The sequence below is a fragment of the Hyaena hyaena genome, unplaced genomic scaffold, assembly GCF_003009895.1.
Source record: "Hyaena hyaena isolate Hyena2069 unplaced genomic scaffold, ASM300989v1 scaffold_204, whole genome shotgun sequence".
In the NCBI taxonomy this organism is placed as follows: domain Eukaryota; kingdom Metazoa; phylum Chordata; class Mammalia; order Carnivora; family Hyaenidae; genus Hyaena; species Hyaena hyaena.
The window spans coordinates 48,524-62,761 of record NW_024080837.1 but is presented as its reverse complement, the minus strand read 5'-3'; the positions used below and the strand labels follow the sequence as shown (position 1 = coordinate 62,761).

Below are 14,238 nucleotides of genomic sequence, written 5' to 3'. Positions count from 1 at the left end.
AGGCTTAACCAACTGAGCCACCCAGGCACCCCTAGATGTTTAACTTCTTAAATAACTTGCCAAACTGCTTTGCAAAGTGGGTATAACATCTTGTAGTCCCAAATGCCTTAAGAACTTAAGAGTTCCATAATGGCCTTATCAGCATTCACCACTGTCAATTTTAGTTTTTTAGCTATTTGAATATATGTGTAATGGCATTTCATTATTGTTCTACATTTTAAGTTTTTTTTTTCCTTTGTTTGTTTTTGAGAGAGAGTGCACAAGCAGGGGACAGGCAGAGAGGGAGAGACAGACTCCCAAGGAGGCTCTGTGCTGCCAGCACAGAGTGCCCGATCACTATGGTTTTATTTATTTATTATTTTTATTTTTGTTTTTTTTAAATATTTTAATTTATTTCTAGGAGAGAGAGAGAGACACACACACAGAGTGAGCAGGGGAGGGTCAGAGAGAGAGGGAGACACAGACTCTGAAATAGGCTCCAGGCTCTGAGCTGGCAGTCAGCACAGAGCCTGATGCAGGGCTCGAATCCACGAACCGCGAGATCATGACCTAAGCGAAAGTCGGACGCTTAACCGACTAAGCCACCCAGGCGCCCCAATGGTTTTAAATTCCATTTCCCTATTTAGCAATGACTTGAAAATCTTTACATGTGCTTATGTGTTAACTGTATCTCTTCTCTGACTAAGTGTTAAAATATTTTGCCCATTTTCACTGGGTTATTTTCAAATCATTGAGTTCTAAGAGTTTTTGAAATGTTCTACATACAATTTATCACTATGTTGAAATATTCTCAATCTATAGCCTATGTTTTCATTTTCTCAGCACTAATTTGAATTTTCACAAACCCAATTTATCTTTTTTCTTTTATGGCTTGTGCTTTTGTATCCTGAAAAATCTATTCATACCTCAACTTTAAAATGGTTTTATCCTATTTCTTCTGTAAGTTATGTAATTTTAGCTCTTATGCTTTGGTCTTTGCTCCATTTCTATTTAATTTCTGAACATGATATGATCACAGTTTATAATACTGTATATGGAGATCTATTCCAGCACCATTTGTTGAAAAAAATTATCCTTTTTCAACAATGTGGCAATTTTGGCACACCTTGGCAATTTTGTCAAAAATCAATTAACCATATATATTTGGGTCTACTTCTAGACTCGATACTGCTCCACTGAATTATAGGTCTATCTTTATGACAATAATAAGTTGTCCCGGTTACTAGCTTTACAATGCGCTCTGAATCAGATCATCAAATTCTTTCAACTTTGTTCTTCTTTTTCAAAATTGTTTTAGCTATTCTAGGTCACTGCTTAAGTTTACAAGTACATTTTATAATTAATTTTTCTATTCTTAAAAAAAAAACAAACACCTATTGGTATTTTGGTAAAACTGAATTGAATCAACAAATCAATTTTCAGAGAATGGATAATAATGTTCTGTCAATTATTACTTGACAATAATGATTCTTCTGATCTGTGAACAGGAGTATCTATTTATTTGATCTTTGTTTTCAGCACTTTGGGGGTTTTCAGGATACAACAAGCCTTGTACAGTTTTTGATAAATTTATTCTTGATTGCTACATACTTGTGTTGCTACTATAAATAATATTTTTAAATTTTAACTTCAAATTATTCATTACTAGCATAGAAACAGACTGGTTTTTATACTTTGATCTTATATATATATATATATATATATATAATTTTTTTTTAATGTTTATTTATTTTTGAGAGACAGAGATAGAGTGTGAGTGAGAGAGGGGTAGAGAAAGAAGAAAACACAGAATTAGAAGCAGGCTCCGGGCTCTGAGCTGTCAGCACAGATCTGATGTGGGGTTTGAACTCATGAGCTGTGAGATCATGACCTGAGCTAAAGTCAGATGCTTAACCAACTGAGCCACCCAGGCGCCCAACTTTGACCTTATATTCTTATAAACCCACTTAATAGTTCTAGTTAGTAGCACTTTTTGTAAGTTTTTGTCATCTGTAAACAGAGACACTTTTACTCCTTCCTTCAATCTTTATGTCATCTTTTAAAAATAGCATTGTTGTTGGGGCGCCTGGGTGGCTTAGTCGGTTAAGCATCCGACTTTCGCTTAGGTCATGATCTCACAGTTCGTGGGTTCAAGCCCTATGTCGGGCTCTGTGCTGACTGCCAGCTCAGAGCCTGGAGCCTGTTTTAGTCTGTGACTTCCTCTCTCTCTGACCCTCCCCTGCTCACGCTGTCTCTCTCTCTCTCTCCTAGAAATAAATAAAACAAAAATAAATAAATAAATAAATAAAAATAGCATTGTTGCATCGGTCAGGGTCACTAGTACAATCATGAATACTCATGGTGACATATGGTCAAACTTAGGGTCAAAGCATTCAGTTCTCTACTTTTAAGTATGATGTTAGGTATGGGTTTTTATAGATGCCCCTTAACAAGTTAAGGAAATTCTCTATTCTTTTTGTTTAAGAGTTAACAGAATGGGTGATGAATTTCATCAAGTCCTTTTACTGCATTTATTGAGACAATCAAATTATTTTCTATTTAATCTTTTTATGTGGTGAATTATATTGACTGATTTTTCTAATACTGAACTAGTGGTGTATTCTTGAGAGAAACTTTACCTGGTCATGGGGTATTATCCTTTCCACATAACTTAAGATTGGTTTCCTAATATTTTACGAAGTATGTCAGCTCTGTGTTCAAAAGGGATAATGGTGTAGATTTCTTGTAATGTCTTTATGAGGATAATTAATAATTGCTCCCTCCAAAGAGTAGAGAAACAGTTACTCATTTTGTATTGTCTCTAACAGTTTGTACAAAATCATCACTTCTTCCTTAAATGTTTGGTAAAATTTACCAACATGGAGCCCTGAGAAAAACAGGTAATTTTCTTTATAGGCATGTTTTTCACCACAGATTTCATTTTTTAAAGGTATTCAATATACAAGTTATCTATGTCTCTTTGAGTCAGCCTCAGTAGTCTGTGTCCTTGAAGCAATTTATGCATTTCCTCTAAACTGCTAAATTTACTGTCATAAAGTTATCTGAAATAATCATTTATTCTTTTCAGGTCTGTAACATCTGCAGTGAATACCTTCTTATATTCCTAATATTGGCAACCTGTCTCTTTCCTTTTTTTTCTTAATCAGTCTGGTTAGAGGCCGTGCAGTCAGATGCTCAACCAACTGAGCCAGCCAGGAGTCCCTGCAAACTTTTATTTTTAAACTGTATGTCACTGTTTTTGATTTGACAATGTTATAAGCCAAATGACTGTCATTTAGAAAAATCTATTTTAGAGTCTACTGAGTCGCCTGGGTGGCTCAGTTGGTTGAGCGTCCGGCTCTTGATTTCTGCTCAGGTCATGATCCTAGGGTCACAGGATCCAGTCCCACATCAGGCTCCATGATAAGCATGGAGTCCACTTAAGATTCTCTCTCACCCTCTTCCTCTCCCTCCTGTTCACACTCACTCGCACACACACACACTCTCTCTCTCTATAATAAAAAACTTAAAAAATTAAAAATAAAATGAATGTCCAGGAATGTTTATTTGTAGGTCCAGTAGTTCTATATGTCCTCACTACTTATTTCTTTCATTTTAAATGTTTTAGCCATTTCTTCTCATGGAAGAATGCCTCAAATTTAGCTTTAACATCACTAACTACATTTTTCCATGGTGCCAATTCTACTATTTTAGGCTTAAGATATAGTTTTTAAAAAAGCAACTAAGGAAAAAACATGTGAGGTGGTGGTCCCACTTATTCAACTTCTGGTTATATGGCCCTGGCAAACCATTTAACACCTTTGTTAAGTCGTTTTTCTGTTTAGATGTCTATAAAATCTCTCACGTGCAAAGTAAGAGCCCTAATACCTATGTTTCATTATTAACATGAGAATCAGGAACAGCATTTAGAAAATTCTCATCACAGTCCCTAATAGATTGTTGAAAAACAATAAGGTGAATCTGCCATTATTATGAATTATCTTATTATGGACTTTTTCTTGCTTCCTTTTCTTATTTTGGCCAGCTTCCCTTCCCATCTCAGCCTGCTCTGTACATGAGACTCCTTGTTTTTGACGTGAAGAGGTCCCATCTCTTCACACCTTACTGAAGGAGGTCCTATTGGGTTGTGGTTAAAAGAAGAGGTTCTGCAGACTGTTAAGAGTGTGAATTTTGGTTCTACCATTATCTGTGCAACTTTAGGCAAACTATTCAACCTCTCTGTGATCTAATTTCCTCATTTATAAATGCAGATAAACCTCATCATTTTGTTGTTTGTATTAAAAATGAATGGATATGCATAAAATGTTTACAAGTGCTTGAAAAATAAAAAAGCACTGCTATCTAGTAAATAGAAGCAGGTATTCCTACTCTACTCCTAAAGTAAATCACTTCAAAAACATTTTGTTTCCCTCTAAGTCCTCCAGGACTATCCCCTCTTCTTTTGAGCTAAAAAAATCCCTTCCTAAGTATCTTTTCCTAGTACACTCATTTCTGAGAGAGAGAGAGAGAGAGATTAAGAATTTATATGGCCTGCTATGTACTATAAGAGGCTGGGTAGGTCATGTTTAGTCACCTCACACTTGTGTGTTCCCAATATCTAAACTGTACCATAGGAAAATGGATGTACCTTCTGGCCATTTTCTAGTTGTCCACTTAACTGAGCATTCCTGGCCTAAACAGCATTTGGTTCATACTCAACAAAGCACAGTTCTAACAGTGAGAGAAAATATGAGGTTTCACTTTGACTAAGTCCAAAAAATATCTTCAGTTGTTTCCAGGTTTCTCTCTGTTTTCCAGTATACATCGCCTTATGCAAGGGGAGGGCATATCGCAAAAAGCAAAGTTCCATCCTCCACATGCCTCTGTCCCCCACCATACTACATACTGGTACCAGCAGAAGAACCACCTTCTATCTAAGGGCAGCATCCACTATGGGAGACCTAACCTGCCCCATTCTGTCAGCAGTTCTAAATTGGTGTGCAGTACTATGCAGGTCTACTATGAACCCCTTATGTGTGTGCAGCTGATTCTGGCCAATGTCAGTACTTACTTCTGCCTCATTTGAGAATATATACTATTACACGGATGACTACCAGAGAGAATATTAGAATGAAGAGAGCACATGACAAAATTCAGAATAGGGTAAAACTTGCTACAAGCAAAATACAGGCTACATATATAACTCCTAAAACTCTTGCCAAAGAAACACTGTGCACCAATTTACCAGAACATGCATGAAATTATTTGTATGTGTGCGTGTATGTGTACACAACAGACTATGGTCAAGGGGAGTAAAAGGTGCAAATGAAGTAGCTAGACAGGTTTAAAGAGCGACTGGTACATCAATTGTGGATACTATTACAGACTCTTTATAATATCCTGGAATAAGGTTGTAGTCAATTGTTTGTTTACTACTGCTTTGAGTTCTGCATTTTTAATCTCTTCAAAAGTGCTGCCAAAAAAATTCTGTAATTTGAAAGTGTACCACAAGCACAAGAAGATAAGTATTATCTTAAGGTTCCTTTGGTTCCTCTTGCTTCTGCTGGGTAGAATCAGATGAGTAAGTTAAGTCTAGATAAGCCCTGAATAGCTGAAGATAATTACTCCCTAAGTCCTTCACAATTCTGGGTTAAAAATCTTGTTTTTCTTCAAAAATGTGTAATATGTGTGGCCAGCTGAGTGTGCCCATTGTCTCACCACTCTGTCTACGTTATTCTCGTAGGACTGCACTAATAACGGTGGTGCGCCTGGGTGGCTCAGTCAGTTAAGCGTCCAACTTCAGCTCAGATCATGATCTCATGGTTCGTGGGTACAAGCCCCGCATTGGGCTCTGTGCTGAGTCAGAGCCTGAAGCCTGCTTCAGATTCTGTATCTTCCTCTCTCTCTGACCCTCCCCTGCTCACGCTGTCTCTCTCTCTCCCTCAGAAATAAATAAAACATTAAAAAAAATTAAAAAAAAAGAAAGAGTGAACTCAGTACCCCAAGAGAGATGTGGATTTTAATGTAAGCTTTATTTTACCACACTATTGACTAGGACATAGATTTACTGTTCTTAATTTCCACATTCCTCAGAGTTTTAATATGAAAGGTATAATTTCATGCAGAATATGTCATCATTACCAAACAACTGATTACTCACTGCAATTTTTTCTCCAGATTTGGCAGTTTTTTTCTTCAGTTTTTTTCTTTCATGTATGAGATCATGGTGGGTCTTAAGCAATTCCTCAAAGCGAACTCTGGTTTTCAGTTTGGCTTCACTCTCCACTACAAATGATGAAGACTCATATCATTTTCTGAACAATTTTATTATAGCACACATCTGCATTATTATTATCTTAAACAACACAGTCTTGTAAACAGCTGCTTGAGTTCTTCACCTATCTTAGAAGAAGTGACCAGTCCTTCCTTCTTAAAAAACTTTTCTTTTGGCTTTGGTGTCATCACACTCATATCCCTCTCACCTGTTACTCCCTCTAAAAGTTTCCTTTACTCAGTTAACTTTCTAATTATGATGCACAGTAGCACCTACCACTGTTAGCTATGTGGTCTTAACCAAGTTACTTAACTCTAAACTTCATCTTTGTTTTCTGTAAATCAGAATAATCCTATGTCAAAGATCATTTGCATGAAAAATGGTTAACACTTGCCCAGTCAGTTATCAACATTCAACAAACACTAAAAGTTGAAAGCTGTTTCTTCCTTTAAAACATAAGACTGATCATGTTATTCCCTTGCTTTAGAATTCTGTGTGTGAGTCTCTCACTTCACTTAGGACACAATAAGTCCTTAACATGCCCTACAGGGTTCTCACTTCCTGGCCTGTCTCCCTCTATAGCTTCAAATCAAAAGAAACAGCCCCTTAAATGCCTACATTCTCGCCAAACTGCCCTTCTCACTCCTCCACCAGAATAAGCACCTACCCCTGTGAAGTTGCTTCTACCTGGTGCAAACTTCCTCTAACATCTCAGCTACCTGTTCAAATGTCGTCTTTAAAATATACTGTTTCCTGATGACCTTATCTAAATTTCACTGTTCCTAACATAGCAGACTGTTCTTTTCCTTCACAGCACTTAACCCAGCTTGAAATTGTATAATTTGTATATCTAAGCAAGTATATATATTGCCTCTCTCTTACTATAATATGTAGGTTTTTTAAGATATTGATTTATTTTAAGAGAAAGAGAGAAGGAGAGCACACATGGACTAGGGAGGGGCAAGAGAGAGAGGGAGAGAGAAACGAGCAAGCTCCATGTGGTCAGCAGCAGAGCCCAATGCTGTGCCTGACACCGGTCTCTATGTTGGTCCCCCCACTTGGGGTTCAATCTCATGAACCTTGAGATCATGATCTGAGCTGAAATCAAGAGTCGGACACTTAACGGGATGAGCCACCTAGGAACCCCTATACTATGTAGTTCTTAACTACCAATAAGTACTATCAAGAAATCTAGCACTATCAAGAAATCAATAAACATGTTTAGTGCTGAATAAATGCTGAATGAATGAATGATAGTCCCAGAGCAGGTATTAGTAAATTATGGCTTATAGGTCAGTCACCTATTTTTATACATAAAGTTTTATTGAAACATAGCTGGCCACTCTGCCAAGAATTCTTATGGATGCTTTCATGCTTCAGTGGCAGAGGTGAGTAGTTATAGCACAGAATAAACCTAAAATATGTACTAGCTTGCCATTTAGGAAAAAGTTTGCTGATACCCGCTCTAGAGTAAAATGCCCATCTTGATGATAATGAATAAAAACCAACCATATCCTGTAATGATTATTTACCTTGTCCAGGGAAGTCCCAAAATGCCATCCATTGAATACATACTACCCTTAATACGTATTAACGTTAAATAGAAATTGAATACCAAACTATATCTAAATATAATATTTGGTTAATGATATCAACTTTATTCATTAATTGGTTAAAGAATCCCTTTAAGACAGATACCATATGTTTGCACGTATAGGAGGACTAGGAGGAACTTAATGGAGGACCATGGGGGAGAAAAGGAAAAATAGTGGGGGAGAGGGAGGGAGGCAAACCATGAGAGACTCTTGAATGCTGAGAACAAACTGAGGGATGTTGGGGGTGGGGGAGAGGGGAAGGGGGGTGATGGGCATGGAGGAGGGCACTTGTGAGGACGAGCACTAGGTGTTATATGGAAACCAACATGACAATAAACTAAGAGAAAAAAAGAATCCCTTTAAATAATCCCAACTTTTAAATAAATAAATAAATAACATCTATTACATAAATAAAGTTCATAAAAGTCTTACCAGTGGGCATATCTCAGCTTTATGGAGTGCACGGAGTTGTAACGTAAGCCCTGACTCAATCAGGATCCTATCAAAACAAAGAGAATTTACTCGTAATATGGAATTTGCAAATAAAAATCACAAAACAGTCTTCATACAAGATTATGTCATGATTTATCCGCTACCTCATAAGATTTATACCAATAAAACTAAGTTATCTTATTTCAATCTTATGCAAATGACTTAAATACATTCAAATCAATTTAAGGTCTGAAAAAAGGTAAAGAAAACTGGGTCGTATTTGAGTAAAATATATATCTGAAACAAAAAATTTGAAAAGAATCTTGAAAGCAGTAAATACGTACTTGGTTGTTAATGCACTTTCAAAAGTGTTGTAAGCGAAAAAATAAAATTTTCAACGTACTTTTAAGAAACCAACCCCCACCCCAGAACTGACTTTCCCAAGAGCACACACTTTATATTAAAGTATGACTATGGGTACCAATTAATTTAATTAATGAATTTAAACATTTTTGTACCTGTCACTGAAAATGTTGCAACAACAGAGAAGGTTAGGCACAAGCATTCATATCAGTCTACTCAAATAAAAACCTGGGTGTGTATCATTATACATCAAACCAGGGATAAACTCAGTATACATATTCCTGAATTTCCAATTTTACTGAAAGATGGGGGTGTGTGTCCAAAACATATTAATGTCCACATTAGAGCACAATATTCACACATTTTTAAGAATAAAGCTGAAGGCTGTTAAAGAGAGAGAGAGAGAGAGAAAGAAAGAAAGAAAGAAAGAAAGAAAGAAAGAAAGAAAGAAAGAAAGAAAATATAATTTAAATTGGCTCAACAATTACTGGTTGAGGGTCCAGATCCCTGGGGATCCACATTCATGTTCCTCTAATATTAAGGGTAATCTAGATAGAAAAATCTGAAAAGAAATGCTAAAAAGGAAACAATGACTACACACATACACTTAATTATGAGCTTAAATATAACCACTATCTGGTACACAGACAAAATAGACATCAATAAATCCACACAGTAAAGACTCTTACACTTTACTGATGGGAGCCCAGACGTACTCTTTCTACTAGATACAGATCTCATAAGTTTGGTCATCCACTTTCCAATCTACCCCAAATTGGAAAAGAGAAGATGCAATGGAAAGAACATCAGTAACTGAAACCTGACAACATGTAAGTAGAAAAACATAAAATCATAAAACAAAAAGAACTTAATATTTATATATTCCCTGGTCATTCAATACATAGGAAAACAGCTGAACTATATGACTTTGAGTCATTAAGAAAAGGCTTACTTATATTCAGCTTAACCTGTTTTCCCTTAAAAAAGTTATGATATTTTAGACATTTCAGAAAGGTAGAATAAAAACTACTGAAGAGGCAGGACAAAGAGTAAAGGATGATTCTCATGCTTCTGGAAGTAGAATAATTAGGCCAGTAGTATTATTAATTGGAATATAGAACAAGTATAATGGAGAACTTTAAAACCCAAGTTTTAAAGTTTTGGGGATTAGTCTTCCAAACGATTAATTGTGACCTTAGGCATTTGTTTTCTCATCTGTAAAATCAGTCCAACAGGGAACATTCAAAAGGTTTATATAAGGGTTAGAGGATTTAGAACAATGCCTTAAAAAAAAAGCACTAATAAACATCTGTTACGATTGTAAAAGATATTTCTTATGGGGACACTCAAGTGAGCTTAGTGGGGCATGATGAGCTGGGGCACTTAACCAGCTACAAGCACTGGCTCCACTGTCAGATCCCTAGATTCAAATCCCAGTTCTACCATCCAGTAAATTACTCTCTGGACCTCAATTTCCTAATCTTTCAAAAGGGAATAATAATTGTAAATTGTTCATAAGGTTTTTGAAAAAATGGAGTAAGAATATGCATGTAAAATACTTAGCACAATGCCTAGAACATGGCAAGCCCTTTGAAAATGACAGCTATTAGCACTGTATATGTAAGTATGTGTTTGTGTGTATATAATCAGATTGTTTGGTAGGCAATAGAATATAGTAATCCAGCAAGGAGAACTAGGCTGAAGATTTGAGCAAGTTGTGTAAAGTGTTCACTCGATCTGCAATCTGGAAGTCACATGTTTGCAAAACTTTGTGAAGGGGCAGAAATCTGGCAGCCACAGGTGGAGGAATGAATGGAAGGTGAGACCTATAGAAGAAACATGTGGATAATTCTTTATACAGTTCTGTTTCCAACTGTCTTCCCCCACTCCCAAAGGCAGTGACATCAGGCAGTAGCTTCATAGTCTTCATAAAAGACTGTGGAAAGATCTTTTTTTTCTTAAGACTGTTTCCATGCTTCCATCATCCTATCCTTTAAAAAAAATAAATCATTCTCTACGTTGTTAAGTAGAGGAATTTTCTAAAATACAAATGTGATGGTATTATTTCCTCGTTTAAATCTCTTCACTAGATTCCTAGGCTCCTGGGTGGCTCAGCTGGTTGAGCGTCCAACTCTGGCTCAGGTCATGATCTTGCAGTTTACCAGTTGGATCCCCACGTCCGGCTCTGTACTGACAGCTCAGAATCTCGAACCTGCTTCAGATTCTGTGCCTCCCTGGCTCTCTGCCCTTCCCCAGCTAATGCTCTCTCTCTAAAAAATAAATGAACATTAAAAATATTTTTTAATCTCTTCTGTAGATTCTAATCACCCACTGGAAAAAAAAGTAAGTTCTTACCACTGGGGTTCAAAGCTACTTATAAAATGACTCCTTGCCTTTTTTTTTTTAAACCTCCCCCTCTCCAGCCACATTTCCACACACATTCTGAACTCTAGCCATATGCAACTACTTACAGGCCTTCAATCGTGCCAAACTCCTTCTTGCCTTTGTACCATTACATGTACACCTCTCTCTCCTGAGAAATGACCTTCTTTTGTCTAACAAACTCCTAACTATCCTTTAACACTAAACACAAATGATATCCTGGGGGCAGTTAAATACTTCTCTCTGAACCCACAACGCCTTCAGCTTCAGGTCTCCCTCTCTATCTCAGTCCTGTATTTCCACCTTGGTCAAATGTTCTATGACCCAGGAAATTAAAATGACACCTACTTTATTGTAAGGAGAAAAGGAAATAGTGAAAAGCAAAGTGATCAGCACAGTGGCTGACACACTGTAGGTGCTCAATAAAATTATGTCTATTATTACAGTACTAAAAATAAAGGTGCCTCAAGTGAATTACAAGTTCACATTATTTACTAGTACTTAGTAGTTCAATGCATAGTTGAATAAACACTAGTATTACTTAATATAGCATATACATTACAGAAATAGTTACCTCCAAACAATGTGTTTGAATTAATGACTAATATTTGATTAGTAACATCGCTGACAAAAACGAAGGTCAAATTTAACATCCCTGAACCTCACATATACCATTATTTTAATGCTTCTCCCTCACAAATGCTTTTATAGGAGCTGCTAAGAAATACTAAAGAAAATTAACTGCACTCTGTTTCATCTCATATTTCTTTTTCCCTAAACATCTGATTATTGGCCAATACATGTCTAAAGACCATGGGGAGAATCAGTAGAGACTTGGATAATTCACCCTTTACCTGAATTTTATAGCACAGGAAAAAAAGAAACCCCCAAAAACCTATTTACATAATTTAACTAATAAATGAAAATAGCTTTCATAAATAAACAAGATTCCAAGTACGGTTTTAAAAAACGTTTTGTATTTGGATTTTTCAGATATTTGAAAAAATTTTCCCAGAGTTCTCACAACAAGCAATCTTCCTCCTGAAAGTCCAAGCAAGTAACTGTAATAGTTAATGCAACAGGTGAGAATACAGTCAGCATCCCTTTCTAAAAACGTGAAAGCCATACACTCCAGTTGAGTAGAGGTTCTCACAGTAACGCCGAAACGTAGCACAACCATTGGTAGTGATTCTAAAGGGTGTACTTTTCTTTCGTATACATATCAAAACGACTCTTTTCTTATAAACATAACACACTGATCACATTTGCTCAGATGTAATAAAGTAGGCTTTTCACCGGTTCGAGATTCAGCACCAAGCTGACACCCTAAAAGGAAACAGACACCCTTAAAGGAAATAAACATCCTTCGTGCGCATCTGATTTAAATGCTTTCAAGCCAGAAACCGGAGTAGGAAAAGCAAAGATTGCATTCCCTCCACGCTAGATCAGGACCACCACACGCCGGGGACGTGAGCCCAGGGAAGGGAACGGGAAGTACTTAGAGGTATTCATCAGAAACTACATCCCAGGGCTCCGCGGCACTTGGCGGGTCAGCCTGCGGTGGCGCAGCGCCGCCCCCGCGCCCACGGCCTTCAGCCGTCCCCCACGTCGCGGCCCCGGGAGAAGGCCGAGGCAGGCCCAGCGCCCGGCCCGGGCTCCCGCCACCAGCAGGCCTGCAGCGTACTCACAGCGAACAGAGCTCAGAGCGGCCGACAGCCCGTTCTGCCGGGGTGGACACTGAGCCTGCGAGAAGCGACTTAACGCGCCGGGCGGGGCGGGGCGGCCACGGGACGCCCGCGCAGCCACCCCAGCCGCCAGCCACTCCGGCTCGGGGGGCCGACCAGGTGCCGCAGTGCGGGCAGCGCGCCGCCTGCTGACGTCAGCGCCTGCCTACGCTGCTGTTCCCACGGCAACCGATGCGGCCTCAGCTCCCGGCCTGGACCGGGGCCCAACTTAGACTCCGTCCGCGGCCCCGCCCCCGCGCCGCCTACTCCTGGGCCCCGTGCTGCTGCCGTGCGGCGCCAGTGCAGGTGGTGCGCGCGCGCCGGCCCGCGGGCCTTCAGACTACGGCCGGGCACGCGCTCCGGGGGTCGCGCGCCGGACTCCTCGTGCCCGTGCGGAAGGCTCGAGGCCGCAGCCCTCCGAAGAGAAAGAAATGTCTGGCCCCGAAGCGCTAAGGGGCCCAGCGAAGGGTCTGAACCCTTCTGGCCGTCACGCCTGAAAAAGCGTTTTGTCCCTCAAAACTGTAGCCGTCGCTGGAGAAGAACGAGAGGGGGCAGGGGTACACAGGGAGGCAGTCGTGGAGCCCTCCAAGGCCGAGAAGCATGAATGAAGCAAAGCAACCGGCACGTCACCGCCCTTGCGATCCCGCCCACAAAATGAAACACCCTTTTAAGCGTGGAGAATAGAATTGTGCTACAGACCAGATAGTAAGAAAAAATATTTCCATGATTCGCCTGGCGCTGAGCTATGCTGCCACGTGTTTAAAGCAGAACAAAAAGAAAACCCTCATTTTCCACACCAAACGCCCCCTCCCACTTTCTAATTTCTGCCACAGGCGCCATTTTTAGCTCAGTCACCAGGGATGGAAAAATACTAATCGGGCCCCTCCCCATCTCTTGAATTTTTTGCAGTTGTAGTCATGCACTATACCATAACCTGTTGCTTAGTTTGTAAAGTGAGAGTGTTATGTATATTTCTTCGGAAACCAGCTTTTTCATTTATATTAGCATCACCACACTTTACAAAGCATATCTCATTTGTTTCTTCTTCGAAATCCTGTGAAACGGCAATGAGAAAAATTACCCATCTGGGGCGTCTCAAAATGAACTGTTCAACTTTCTACCTAAAACCTATTACCCTTTCTGGATTTCTACCTCGATTTAAACCACCACCATCCTTCCAGGGTTCTAAATACCTGTAGAACATCCTAAATGCCTCTTACACTAAATTATGTCCACGCTGCGTTTTTTAACAGCCCCAGTGTATAGCCTATCCATCTTGACTCCCTCTGCTTCCTGCCAACCTTCATCACTTCCCACTGAGATTATTGTGGGATGGGCCCTTTACCAGTCCCCTGACTCCAGTTTTGATTCCAGAATGCCATCCCCCATACTGCTACCAGAATGACCTCACCAAAACTATAAATCTGATAATGCCACTGTCCTGAAAATTCTTCAAGGATTATCTGTAGGAGAAAATATAGTCACTTTA

At 39.1% G+C, this 14,238-nt stretch overlaps 1 protein-coding gene across 6 annotated transcripts in view; it reads right to left on the bottom strand.

Moving 5' to 3' along the window:
- AHI1 (Abelson helper integration site 1) overlaps positions 1 to 12,851 on the bottom strand; it is a 212,896-nt gene extending 200,045 nt beyond the window's left edge. For all 6 annotated transcript variants that reach the window (XM_039242047.1, XM_039242050.1, XM_039242051.1 and 3 more), the window contains exons 1-3: positions 12,714 to 12,851; positions 8,281 to 8,347; positions 6,140 to 6,264 (exon numbers count right to left, since the gene is read on the bottom strand). In XM_039242047.1, the coding sequence (XP_039097978.1) occupies positions 6,140 to 6,264; positions 8,281 to 8,290 (135 nt within the window). In that variant the 5' untranslated portion in view covers positions 8,291 to 8,347; positions 12,714 to 12,851. The remainder of the gene's footprint in view (positions 1 to 6,139; positions 6,265 to 8,280; positions 8,348 to 12,713) is intronic.
- Positions 12,852 to 14,238: the final 1,387 nt, after the last annotated feature.